Here is a 14,223-nt window from a genome sequence, read left to right as displayed (position 1 = left end):
TTCCTGCCTCCCTGCAAACTTGAGCGGGACTCCCGTCTCCACTCGCCACCGCGGCCACCGCGCCCCGCGCCCGGGAGCTGCTCCTCGAACTTCCTCTCTGCGCGCGGCCGGGCACTCCGGCGGTGGGAGGACTCCTCTGGGCGCCAGGCAGCCGCGGCTCCGACCCTCGGAGCCCTTCCCCGCGGCTGCCCGGTCTCTTTTGCCTCGGCGCCCTACCACCCGCCCGCCCGCACGTCCGTCGGTCCGTCCTTCCTGCCCGCCTCGCCACCGCCCCGCGGCAGGAGCCACCAGGCTGCCCCGCGGCGCCCCGCCGCTGCCCGGACTTTCCTTTGTGTTGGATGCGCACTCGCGCCCCGCGCCGACGAGGGGCGGACTGAGGGCTGCGCTCGCCCCGGGCGGCCCGCCGCGCCGCCAGCCCGCGTCCCCGCTCCACCGCCCCCCGCCATGCCCTTCCACCAGAGGACCGTGGAGCCCGCGCGGCTGCGCCGGCCCGAAGCGGCCGGGGCCGCGGGCGCGCCGCTCTTCCGCTCACTGGAGCAGGTCAGCTCGCACGCCCTGGTCTGCCTGCTGGCGCAGCTCGCCGACCTGTCGCGCTGCGCGGGGGACATCTTCGGCGAGCTCGAGGGCCAGGCGGCGGCGCTGGGCCGCCGCACCGCCGCGCTGCACCGCCGCCTCGACGCCCTGCACGCCGCCGTCGCGCGCCTCGACCACCGCCGAGTGAAAATCCGTGAGTGGCCGGCGGGCCGGGGGAGGGGAACGAGGCGGGGAGGTGCCGGGCCAGCTGCTCCCTCCCGCCCCCTGGCGGTCTCGGGTGGGCTCTCGGGCCGCGGCGCGGTGCCGGGACCCCCAGCACCCCTGCACCCCAGCACCCCGCTAGCGTCGGCTTCTCGGGTGGGCACGGCCTGACCCCGGACGGGGCTGCGGCGCAGGTAGCAGGAGGAGCGGCGCTCTTCGGCTCTCGGATTCCCGGAGGTTCTTGGCCGCTTTAGGATGAGTGGGCGCGTGATGTGGGAATTGGGCTGGACCGTCCCTCTGTCAGGTCCATCTCTGTGTGGGAGGCTGAGAGGAGACCCGGGGGCGCTGTACACAGAGGAGGAGCCAAGGTCGTGGGAAAGGGTCAGGGGAAGGTAGTCTGTTCGAGAAGCCAGGGTACGATATAGATATGGATATAGATGATTACAGTTCTTGAGACTCCGGCAGGATCTGTAAAAATCTCTGGGGATCTCAGAGAACTTTGAGGCTGCTCGTCACCTTTCAGAACCGCGTAAGGCGCTCTTACCTGCAAACAAAAGTGTGTAGACTTTTAGTTAGAGTGTGTGTACATGTGAGTGCGTGCGTGCGCGCGCGTGTGCTATTTTACCTACCGTCCCCACCCCCCCGCCAGTTCTTTGTGATTCACAGGACCTTGACCTTGAGCTCAGACTTTCAGTCCCATTCATCTTTGTCTGACCTAGTCCAACCCTGAAAATCAAGTCTGTGTCCTGACGGAGTGATCTCTCCAGCACCCATTTCATTTCAGCAGCATAACGAGCTCCAGTGAATGAAGTAACTGGAATTTCCTGCTGGCCCAAAGCAGAGAAACTTTCCGTATGATGCTTGTGTGGTTTCTCCCCGTTTTCGTACATGGACTTGGTCATGTACTAAACTGTACATGATTCTAAGTGTAAAGAATTCTAAGTGTAAAGAATAAATTGGAGATGGTTGGTGGATTGCAGGGTGTGAGGAGAGGTGTTGGTGAACACACGCCTAGATTTCCGCAGCTCTGAATGAAATACTGTCTCTCAAATAGCTGGTTTGTCATTTTTTTTCCTCTTGCTAGAAAAACTTAGCTACATTTTCCTTACCTTAAAACCGGAAGTGTTCAAGTTTTCAGTACCTTAATACTGGTGAGATTACTTGGATCTTTCTCCACGTTGTGAAGTTACCATATGATGACTTTACATTTTATATGTTTCATTGTGTTGTCAACAGGTCCTGGTAAGTTGTGGACAGTTCCCAACTGGGGAGGGCTTACTCCTCTCCCATCAAAAAATGAGAGGGGGAAAAAATCAAGGTGGTCTCACAAAGTTGTTGGACAGAATATATCTACTGACTGTGAATAATTACCTGTGCATCAGGATATACTGTCCTAGTGGAATGTCATAGCCCTCTTGGTGATGCTTTGTTGCTTCTATGGGTTTTTTTTTTTTTTAATGTGGAGTGAGTATGTGGGTGAACGAGAATTTCACCCTTGAGGAATGACGTGATGAGGCAGATCCGACTGGTAGGTGAACTGATCTTTTGTGGGAGTTAAAAAAGGAGTTGGCCTGAAGGTCAAGAACTCCTTCTGTTGCTAGTTTTGTTTTGCATGTAAGCATTATTTTTTTTTCTGTGCGTACATACACACCAAATTAATGGCCAAAACTAAAACTGTGCAAATGTCCTAAATTAACTAAAATTGACTGATATAACTCTTTTTAAAACTTTTCACAAGTTTGTTTGAACCTTAAATAGCTTTGATTTTATACCAGAAAACCTGGCTCATCATTTTTTTTTTTATGATTGAGAAAGAAGGCTTTTATTGAATGTAATTATGGGTGAGAGTAGAAGCGCACATCCAGAGAAAGAAGCCAAACTGTAAACACATTAGTTTTTGTGGTTTTTCACCTTCATGCACTTAATGTTTTTATTGTTAAAAGCAGTGAAACACCAGTGCATTCATTTTACTTAGCTTCTATTAGGATTTAAGAAAAACAACAACTGCCTTAAACTTTGTTCCTGAGGGAAAGCTACATTTTGAAATCATTTTGGTACCTTTGTAGGCAGGCCTTCTGAGTAACATAATCCATTAGAATGGACACGTAGATTTTTAGGCGTGGAGTTGACTGAGAAGGCCATCTACTTCATTACCTTAGCAAGAGAGGAAATTGAGTCCTAGACAGCTGAAGTGATTATGTGGTGGACTCCTGGCACAGCCAGGCCTTCTCATTGGCTCACCTGCTTGTCCCACTGGGTATATGCTTTACTTTTAGGATCGCATGGGACATAGGAACAAAGCTTAGTACATTCCTCAAATAGTCCAAAGGATAACTATGACTGTTAATTTCATTCGTCTTGTCAGATTAACCTTTTAATGAGTCTCCCAAGGAGCAAGTAGCAGAACAGAACAGTTTATCAGAAGCGGACTATAGCGGGAGATGATGCGTATTTCTTGCCTTATGAGTTGCTACTGTAATTAAGGGTGTGAGTGCAGCTGTTTTAAAAACATATAGACTTTATCTTTGTAACAGAGAAACATTTTAGTGCTGTGGGCAGTGATTCTAAGACATATTTCATCAAGTTTGCCATTCCTCAAAATCTCATAGGTTGTTACCTGACATATCCAACATAACTTTTTGTAATAGGTTGAGGAGAAGGTACCTTACTTTTTCTCCTACTTACTCTTTTTATTTTTTAAATTTTTAAAAATTTTAAAATATAAGTTCAATTAATTAACGTACAGTGTATTATTAGTTTCAGAGGTAGAATTTAATGATTCATCAGTCTTATAGAACACCCCGTGTTCATTACATCATGTGCCCTACTTTATGTCCATCATCCAGTTATCCCAGCCCCCTACCTTTCTTCCCTCCAACAACCCTCAGTTTGTTTCCTATGATTAAGAGTCTTTTATGGTTTGTCTCCCTCTCTGATTTCATCTTTATTTTTCCTTCCCTTCCCCTTTGTTCTTCTGTTTGTTTCTTAAATTTCACATATAAATGAGTTCATATGATAATTGTCTTTCTCTGATTGACTATTTTGCTTAGCTTAATACCCTCTAGTTCCATCCACATTGTTGCAAATGGCAAGATTTCATTTTTTTGATGGCTGAGTAGTATTCCATTGTGTGTGTATGTGTGTGTGTTTGTATATTATCTTCTATATCCATTCATCTGTCGATGGACATCTGGGTTCTTTCCATAGTTTGGCTATTGTGGACATTGCTGCTATAAACATTGGGGTGCAGGTGCCCCTTTGGGTCACTACATTTGTATCTTCGGGGTAAATACCCAGTGGTACAATTGCTGGGTCTCTCCTGCTTATCCTGAAAGACTCCCCAATGCTTTCCCGACATCCCTAGGTTGGAAGGAGTCCTTTTATAGCATCTATTATGGTCGTCCAGTGTATCTATCCTACATTGACCAGCATGGGCACAAATTGTATTTTCACTTCTACTCCCCTCTACTAGATAGCAAAATGATTGAGGTCCAGTGTGGCTGTATCTTTATTTTTCCAAAGCTCCAAACAGTGCCTAGAATGGGATAACTCAGTAGATATTTGAACTGAACCAGTGTTTGGTTTCTTAGTGCTCAGTGTCTGGAAGAGTAACTACAGAAGTCTTCCGGAGGGACTGTAATACTGACTGCTACAAACTATGTGAACAAGACAATAGCGTTAAAAACAAATGAAACAGTAAACTTTCTACCTTTTTAAGGTTTTGTGCTGAACCACTATTATGCTGTTTTCTCTAAAAGTCAGACTTCATTAATTTTGCTGTAAGTCCTTATTGAAAGGAGTAACAGTAGCTAGAAATGTGGATAGTTTTCTTTCAGCCCTGTTAGCAATCAAATTTTTCTATGCAGAAATCAATAGACACTGAACTTAATAGCCTCTTTCATTATTAAGCCCCATGTGATTTTAATCTTTTTATAATTAATCACACTACACTTGTGGAGTGCTTTTATGACTGAGAAAATATTTTACATATTTGTTATTTGACTGGAAATTTTGTGAGGTAGGATGGTCAGGTTGCATTTATATCCATTTCATAGACAAAGAAATGGAAGTTCTGGAACTAGTAGGTATATGTTAGATCAACATGGATTTCTGATTTCTTCACCTTAACAGTATTTCCTGGGTGAATATGAAATGTAATTGTAGAATACGGAAGGGGAAAAGAGATGCTTGTTGGCTTTTCTTCTTATAGGTCCAGAGAAGCAGAAGGTTTCCCCCCCCTTAGACTGTTAAAATGTTCCAAATTCAGGGAGCTTTGTTGTGTTGCAACAAGGGCAGCGGGCCCTGTTTGCATCTAGTGTGTGTGAACTCCCATGGAGCTGGTGTGGTTCTCAGCCTGGTGAGATAGCGTACAGTTTTTATGGGAGAGATGAATGGTGTTGCAGATAGTTGGCGGATGGAAAGACTGGATAGACACCGTCTTTGCATAAACAAGTTACGAGCTTCTGTGGTGTCTGCGTTGGGCAGATGCTATAGCCTGAAACTGTCTGGATGCTGCTCTAGGTGTCTCGCTGCCTTGTCCTACATCCCAACAGACTGCCCCTTAACCCGACCAGAGGGTGGGTTGTCCTGATGCCAGAATATCTTTGCTTCTTCCTCAAAATGAACCTTTTATACAAGGTGCTTGTCAGAGTTCTAAGGACGGAGAGTGGAGGCTTCACTGCACTTCTAAGAACAGGGCGTATGGTGGTTTTTGTACCTGCCTGCCCATCTTCTGGTAAAATGTTTGTATTGCTGGTGAAATTGACCTAAGACTTGCTTTCATTGAAACATACTACTTGCTAGGGAGGGTGTTGGTATAGGAATGTGGTCTCCACCCACCTCTAATCCCTGAAGGGCCCCTAAATGTATTGACAGAAACTGAGGGGAGCTGAGCAGCCAGATTGCACCTCAGGTTAAGGAGGGTCTATGAGGTGAGGCAGTGTTTTCTGTACTTGCCTGACAATGAGAATTGTCTAGCACTCTTGTGGGAGTTACAGATTTCCAGAGCCTTCCAAAGCCCTACTGAGCCAGAGCCTCCAGTATGTTTAACAGATGCTGCTGTGTACTTGGAGGACTTGAGAACTGATATAGGAAAGTTCATTGGATTGAGAGTTGGGAGACTCGAATCTGGCTTCATCTCTGCGGTTCTCTATTGCAGGTCTTGACCCATATACTTGGCGCTTGTAGGCCTCAGTTTCCTTATCAGTAAAATAGAGACTTTGTCTGAAATAACCTTTACTGGCCTTTGCAGTTTTGGCATTTTGTGATTCTAACGAGAGATTGCTATTTGATAGTACTGCAGATGACCTTGCAAATAGGACTTTGATCAGAAATCCCTCTCTGATTCTTAAGAGTAGGGATTTAAAAAGTTTTTTTGTGTGTGTCTGAAATAAACTCTTCTTGACTATAGGCACTCTTTCAAATCATGGTTCACTCACATGGAGGGCATGGAGCTTCATGTCCGGAGGGAATGGGGGCTCATAGCTTCCTCCTCATCTTTAAAAAATGCTGACTATCATTATGGAAAGAGAATTCTTGTTTAAATGCATTTGCCATATGTCAGATTTCTAAAAGAGAGGTTTTGTTCTGTTTTGTTTTAATTTATGAAGGTGTACTGTTTAAGCCAAAACATCAATTTATTCCTTGACTCTTGGGCGTAATACAATTATCTGGTTCAAAAAGCTACCTTCATTTATGTTGGAATGTTATTCTAGCAATAATTTAATATTCCTCTATATTAGAGGAAAAGCCAATATTAAAATTTTATCTGTGTTTATTGTTTTAGGATTGGGACTAGCAAATGAAAAAAGTTTAAAAACGCAAGATAGTTAATATAGTTGAGATTTTTAGTATTTTGCAACAAAATTCAGAAAATGAAGCAGTGTTTTCCTCTGGCTATTATTTTAATGTCTTAAAAAAATCAAGTTTTGGGGCGCCCGCGTGGCTCAGTGGGTTAGGCCTCTGCCTTCAGCTCGGGTCATGATCTCTGGTCCTGGGATCGAGCCCCTCATTGGGCTCTCTGCTCAGCAGGGAGCCTGCTACCCACACTCTTCTGTGCCTGCCTCTCTGCCTACTTGTGATCTCTGTCAAATAAATAAATAAATCTTAAAAAATAAAAATCAAGTTTTAAGTATAAGATAAAATAATTTATACTTAACTGGGCACCTGGTGATTTTTTAAACCATTTAATTATGTTTCTCCTCAAATTGGCTTTTATTCTGGAATGAATTATTTCTGCAGGATTTGCGGTTCAAAAGCAAGAGGCTGGTGCTGATGGTATTATCTCCACACATTACCTTTGAGGTCTACAATTCTCAAAACACGCACCTTAACAGTGCCTTGGACAAATGTAGCAGATTGGTTGGAGCTTTGGTTTCTGCATGTGGGCTCTTCTGAGCCAAGGCCCTGGAGGTCCCAGCCTCAGTCCCTTTCCTTGTGGATTAAATGACATGTCTGTGAAAGCATTTAGCACCCCTCAAACAATGACATTACTGATACCACCATCTATGCAGTGGCAGTAGTGCAATTCCAATTTCTGGCATTGGGGTGACTTTTTGGTGCCCGAGAATGCCAACAGCAGCTGTTGGAACATTTGCTATTGGCTGAACTCTTGAATACAGGAGTCTCCCCTTATCCGCTGGCCAGGATGAGGGGTGGGCAGCGTTCTAGGACCTATGGTGGATGCCTGAATCTGTGGATGGTGCCAAACCCTTTGTATACGATGTTTGTTTCCGACACAGTGTTAGGCTGCTATTGAACTTCTGAAGAGGGGTCCGAAGGAGGATCGTCTGCTTCTGAACCGTGGTCACTGGGAGTAACTGAGACCATGGAAAGCTGAACTACAGGTCAGGGGGTCAACTGTAGGTACAATAGCTCCACAAGGTGGACATTGTTATTCTCTCTTTCTTTGATGGGTGACGCAGTTAAGGCACACATAGTCACTTACCCACGTCCCTAGCTAGTAAGGGATGGAGCTGGGGTCTGAACTAAGGCAGGCTTGTCTCCAGATTGGCCTAACCAATCTGTGGTGCTGTCTCTATTGAAATGATGACATTATGTACTGGGTGAGGAAAACCGACCCCAAGAAGATGGGCGAAAGCCTGTCACATAGCTGAGGGAGACAGCTCCTGGCTTTCCAGCTTTTCCTTCTCTTTTTGTTTTGAAACCTTTCAAACTGCTAGTGGATAGCCAGGAAATCTGAGACCTGATCTAAAGGACTTCGCACAGTGCCTGGTGCATCGCTAACATATATTTAACATTTCCTGTTGTTGTGTGGGAGGCCGAGAAGGCTGAGTTAGTGTCTGTGCGCACATTGATGTCCACGTATTACCGGGTGGCCCAGTCCATGTGGGCCGCTCCACTGAAGCCCACAGGGTGAAAACTGACCAAGTTAGAGGGGACCTTGTGTCGGTGAGAAACACAATTAGAAAACCAGGAAGTTCGGCCCAGGGATCTTAAAGTATATGTAGTTCTTGACAGCAGCATTCAAGGGCTGTTCTTTCTCTTTTCTTCCTAGGCGGTGGGGGTTGGGGCGTAGGCGAGCAAGCCCACCTCTTAGGACCTTTATGTATATGACCTCTTTCTCAGAGCCCTGGTCACCCCCATTTCCTCCTATCAGAGGAACTGTATACCTGGATTAGCTCCCACTTTCGTTTCCTAGACGTAAAAGCTCCCCCTTTTACCTCAGTTGCACAGGAGGCTCCCAAGCCTCCGTCTGCACCCTACTCCTATCTGATTTCACGTTCCCACTCCGACCTTGAGAGGCCCAGCTCAGACCTCCGCTCTCCCTGGGCATCTTGGAACCCATGTTAGTCCATGTTAGCACTGTTTCATTCATCGCGTGTTCTCCACACTTTCTGAATCATCACATACACCAGGGGCTTGTTTAAAAACGGATTCCCGGAGATCCTGGAGATTTTGAGTCATCCAGTCTGGGATGAGGCCAGGAGGAACACGCCCAGCCAACAAGAACCCCCAGGTGATTCTGATTAACCTAGTTTTGGAAATACCAGTCTCTGTTGTGTGTTAGGAATCTGGTCCATGGAGGGTGGCAGGATTTTCTTTCATTCATGAAATGTATTTTGGGTTATTCTGCTAGTGCTGAGTTGTGAGGATTACAAGATGAATACTTTACAGTTTCATGTGGGTGATCAGATATGTAAATAAATATTAAGGAATAAAGTTAACCATCATTTATAACATTATTTCTATAAGAAAATCTATTCTGAATTCTGAATTGCCCATTTCAATTGGATTTTTAGAAAATCTCTAACTTAGAAGACCTGCCTGTAAGCATGTGGGACAATGGCTCTTCCTCACATACAAAATACTGATTTTAAATTTCAGAGCATATTTTGCTTACAAACTGTATTCTGAGAAAGAAATATAAACCTTCTAGAATACGAGTTCTTTTCCTTGTGCGTTGGTGGATTTTTCTTTTCTTAGTAATGCTTTATTTTGACTTATTCTTCTGATTCGTTTTACAAGGAACTTCTATGTAGAAAAGTAACATCTTGCTTTGGGAGGACAGGCAACTGTTTCAGGTTATTCCTGCACGGATGTCCTCTGTTACACTTGCCTCTTTTCCCTGTTCCCTTTCTGATTAAAAGCTGGTAAAGATGTTATCAGTAATATATGTAGGGAACTGTGTGGTAACGGGCTGCTTTAAATTGTAGTAACACATGGTAAAATAGAATGGGGGCTTTCTACATGATAATATTAGCCATCTGATAAAATGTTCTGAGAACTGAGAGACCACCATGTGTAGCAGAGGAAATTGAATTAAGCAGATGGTATGCTGTGCAGAAATCAAATTATGCCCGATTCTCCTGGCATCTGAGAGCTACTTCTGAGGAGAACTGTGGTTTCCCAGCTTGTGGTCTGGCTGCTGTGACCATCACTGAGGCAAGGGCACTGTCCCCGCTCTCTCAGGATTTTCCAGTCGTACTCCTTAGCTGGCTCCGGGCATGGCAGGCCCAGAAGATGCAGGCGACAAGACGCAACAGCCAGTATTCTTCTTTTTTTTTTTTTTTTTTTTTAAGATTTTATTTATTTATTTGACAGAGATCACAAGTAGGCAGAGAAGCAGGTAGAGAGAGAGGAGGAAGCAGGCTCCCTGCTGAGTAGAGAGCCCGATGTGGGGCTCCATCCCAGACCCTGGGATTATGACCTGAGCCGAAGGCAGAAGCTTTAACCCACTGAGCCACCCAGGCGCCCCAACAGCCAGTATTCTTTACCTCTACATTACACAAGGGACAGGGTTGCCGGAAAATCATGATGCAGCCCGGTCATCTTAAATTTTCATTTAGTTTATTGAGCAGGCCATACATTTACCTTCTTGGAAAAAACGGATACAGAAAACTATGCAGTCTCAGTTCTTCTACCCCCTCGGCTTTGTCATCCCTTCCCACTAGAATAATCACTTTCATTCGTTTCTCCCTGTTCTTCCAGAGTTTCTTTATGCAAGTATGAAAAATAATTATTTCATGTTATTTTCCTTCCATTTACCATACACATAATTTTGGGATTATCCTGTTGCTGCTCTTTATTTGTATACATAATCCAAATTGATTATTTTAATTGTTTTTTCTGTGTCTTGTAGCCAGTTTCTATTTGTGAAATTGTACTACTTTTTTTTTTTTTTAAGAGTTTATTTCTTTATTTTGAGAGACAGAGTGCATGTGCACAAAAGCACGGGGAGGGGCAGAGGGAGAAGGAGAATCTCAAGAGGACGCTGAGCCTCGTGGAGCCAGGTGAAGCCTAACTCTCGTGACCCAGCTCACCACCAGAGTGGAAACCAAGACTCAGAACCTCAGCTGACTGAACCACCCAGGCCCCAAAATTGCAGTTCTTTTTTGTCAGAAAAATGCAGTTGATTTGGTAAAAATAAGATTAATTAACATTGAAATGTACTGTTAATTTAAGCTCTTTCTTATTTTTTTGTATTGCTAATGCTTTGATTTTAGATATATTTTAAATAGGAGCTTCTCAAGAGGTGATTAATCTTTTCCTGTATTAAGAAAGACAAAGTGGGTGCCTGGGTAGCTCAGTTGATTAAGCATCTGCCTTCAGCTCAGTCATGGTCCCGGAGTCCCAGGAGAGAACCCTGCATCAGGCTCCTTGCTCAGGGTGGGGGAGGTCAGAGTTTCCCTCTGGCCCTCACCCTACACGTGCTATCTGTCGTGCTCTCTCTCTCTCAAATAAAATCTTAAAAAGAAAGAAAGAAAGAAAAAGGGAGGAGGCTTCTGTGAAATGTCTGTAACAACACAGTATAGGTTGAGTTATTTAAAGTGGGCATTTTCTGCCTTCTCTCTGGATATCCTGCATGCTGAATGTGAATTACTTTCTGGCTCAGGAAGGGACTACTACCAAGGTAGAGCTGCATTTGAATTTCTGTGTGGAATGTTTTACTCTGACATAGTGATTTCATTTGCTAAATAAATGCAATTGGTCATGAAGTCGGCTTCGGATTTTTATTTCACTGGGTTGGTTCTAACTCCCTTGCCTGTAGAGGCCAGTAGAGAGTGACATTGTCAGACATGTGAGGGAAGCAGCTCTGGTCATTTGAATTATTTTTTTCCCATTTGTTAACCTGCTTAAGACCAGAGGTTTGTACTGAATTAGTATAGGAAATGAGTAATTAAAGCATTATTTATGAATGTAACCTCAAAAATGTAACACATTCTCCCATGTAGTTTTGTGTAAATAAAAGTACATTAAAGAACTTTAGCTCAGGGCACCTGAGTGGCTTAGTTGTTAAGTGTCTGCCTTCTGCTCAGGTCATGATCCCCAGGTCATGGGATCAAGCCCCACATCGGGTTTCCTGCTAGGTTGGAAGCCTGCTTCTTCCTCTTCCACTCCCCTACTTGTGTTCCCCGTCTCTCGCTGTGTCTCTGTCAAATAAATAAATAAAAATCTTAAAAAAAAATGCCTTTAACTCATATGGGGCTCCTGGGTGGCATAGTCAGTTAAGCACCGACTCTTGGTTTGGGCTCAGGTCATGATTTCAGGGTTGTGGGATCCAGCCCTGTGTGGGGCTCCGTGTGGAGTGTCCTAACTTCCTCTCTCTCCTCCCTCTGCCCTTCCCTGTCACACATTCTCTCTCAAAATAATAAATCAATCTTAAAAAAAAAAAGCTTTAACTCTTAGAAGTATGTCATAAAATAATTCTGATTTATAATATTAATGTATATTATCATAAAGTTCAAACCTTTAAAATGCATAATATACAGAGAAGTATCATAGCCCAGAGAGTGTTGAATTCCTCCCTTTTTGCTCATATATCTGTATGAATCTGTATGAATGACTCTATAGCAACAGATGACATTTTTTTTTTTTTAACAGAACATAGGGCGTCACTCTCTATAAATAGTTTTTGTGTCCTGAGTTTTTAAACTTAGGTTATATTGTGAGAATTTCCCCCAGGTCATAGACAACCAGAGACTGTTTTAAAGAGGAGAGGCATCGGGAGGCATGTTTCTGAAGATCTCTTACTTCGCACTAGCTCCCCAGTGAAGTCCTTTTGATGTTCTGTGGAGTCTGTTTACACAAGAGTTATCATGTGGACAGAAGTTTGTTATCTTCTGGGGCTTCCTAGGGTTTCTTCTCTGTGTTACTTGGGAACCTTTAAATTGCACTCACGAAGTAGCGTTTAGGAAAAGATGTGCCGGAATTTTGTCAGTCCAGTAGATCGTTAAGTCTTATTCCCTTTCTGGACAAATTCACCCTCTTTTAGTGCTAAGTTTGCTGACCCACAGCGACAGTTCTCTCTATCTTTACAGTGAATAGATCATTGAGTCAAAAGATGGTTGTATTCCTTTCTTTATTGGTTCTTTAGTTGAGTAGTGTGCCTGTTTGCTAATAAGTTATGTTGCTTTTTTTTTTTTAAAAGAGAAGTTACATCTCTTTTTCCTCTAAAAAAATAAATAAACATTTCCCTTCCCCCTCCACAAAATGTCAGACATCTGTCTCTAGATTCCTCACCTCGGCTAGTGCCTTCTCTTGCAACATACGGGGTCTGTTTAGATTTAACTCAACAAGTTTTCAAAACCAAGGTCTGTCGCCTCTTGCTGTGAACTTTTAGCTCTCATTTTGTGGGAAGATGAGGATGAAGCTTGCTCCTTTTATTCTAAACGTTGGTGGTTTAATTGGAAAATTAATAGTCTATAGAAACATTGAGGGACTGGGCAAACTTACCCATGATAATGGTTGCAGGGATTGAAGGCATGAAAGAGGGTGGGAGAAATGTCTTTCAGTGCCATTAGTATATTTTACATGATCTTAATATATTGCTTGCAAATTGCAAGGTCTGCTCAATAAAAATAATTCATATTAACATTTATGGGATCATATTTATAGCTAACATTTATAGGATACTTACTATGTGCCAGTTTCATTTAATCCTCATAAAAAACTGTATGAGAGACCTAGTACCAACCCCATTTTATTGATTTTACTGAGTGGCTACAGAGAGGTCAAGTAATTTACCCAAGGTCACACAGCTGGTAAGTGGTAGAGACAAAATGCAGTATACGTGAGTTCTGGGATTAAGGACTGTAATTATTTTTTGGTGAATTTTAAAGTTCATGTTAATACTGAAAATTTTCTGAGTTTGGCTAGGAATTTTTTTTTCTATTTGGTATTTTCTGTTTTCTTCTGGTTATTTTAAATCATTGTGCCCAGTGGCATGATGTGTGGAGGTGAATTAGAAGCGCCTGTGATAGTGCTGTTGTGAACTCATAGAAAATTAATCAATTTTATTTGATTCTTTGAGCTGCACTTTAGTCTCTCATATAAAGTCCTTTTGTTAATGCTTTCCCTCATTCTGGCGGCTTTTCCTTTTCCAGACGTTCGTGAGCAGTGTCAGAAGACAGGTGATGTAGGAACAAAATTCAATTTCTGGCTTATTTTGATTTGATATGTTAGGGGAAACTTCTCTTTCCCTGCTCTCCCCAAGATTTCTGCCTTTAAATGCTGTAACACATGCTCTCAAGCCTGTACCTCAAGGTACACTTAGTGTCCTTGTTAGTGACGGAGGATAGGAGGAGAAGCTGTGAAGAGACTAGCTGGCCTTTCCTCCTTTCCTCAGCTCTTGAGAACATTTACTTTTGTGGACGAAAAATACCTGCAGTTAAGTGGTGCTTGCTGGTGGCCCCAGCCAAGAACTTAAATCAGCAGTTCTCAAAGCGTGATGTCATCATCAGCGTCTCCGAGGAATTTGCTAGAAATGCAAACTCTAGGCCCCACACCAGACCTCCTCCATCAGAATCTGTGGGGATGGGTGCAGCAGTCTGTGTGTAACAGCCCTCCAGGTGATTCCGATGCTAAGTTTGAGAACCACCATCTGCAGAGCCGGAGGGGTGAATCTGCTTAGAGACCTACCGCCTTTGCTGGGCTGTGGGCCATGAGTGGGGCTGCCAAAGCTCGGTTCCCAGAGGCTTCTTTAGATGCTGGACCATATGGTCCAGGACAGTATGAGTTTATGAACTA

At 43.9% G+C, this 14,223-nt stretch overlaps 1 protein-coding gene across 2 annotated transcripts in view; it reads left to right on the top strand.

The window, feature by feature from the left end:
• The first annotated feature begins 423 nt into the window (after window positions 1-423).
• NHSL1 (NHS like 1) overlaps window positions 424-14,223 on the top strand; it is a 229,975-nt gene continuing 216,175 nt past the window's right edge. For both annotated transcript variants that reach the window (XM_059400815.1, XM_059400812.1), the window contains exon 1: window positions 424-727. In XM_059400815.1, coding sequence (XP_059256798.1) covers window positions 445-727 — 283 coding nt within the window. In that variant the 5' untranslated portion in view covers window positions 424-444. The remainder of the gene's footprint in view (window positions 728-14,223) is intronic.

The sequence above is a fragment of the Mustela nigripes genome, chromosome 5, assembly GCF_022355385.1.
Source record: "Mustela nigripes isolate SB6536 chromosome 5, MUSNIG.SB6536, whole genome shotgun sequence".
Taxonomy (NCBI): domain Eukaryota; kingdom Metazoa; phylum Chordata; class Mammalia; order Carnivora; family Mustelidae; genus Mustela; species Mustela nigripes.
Note: the sequence above shows the minus strand (reverse complement) of the source record. Positions and strands in the feature narration are given on the sequence as shown.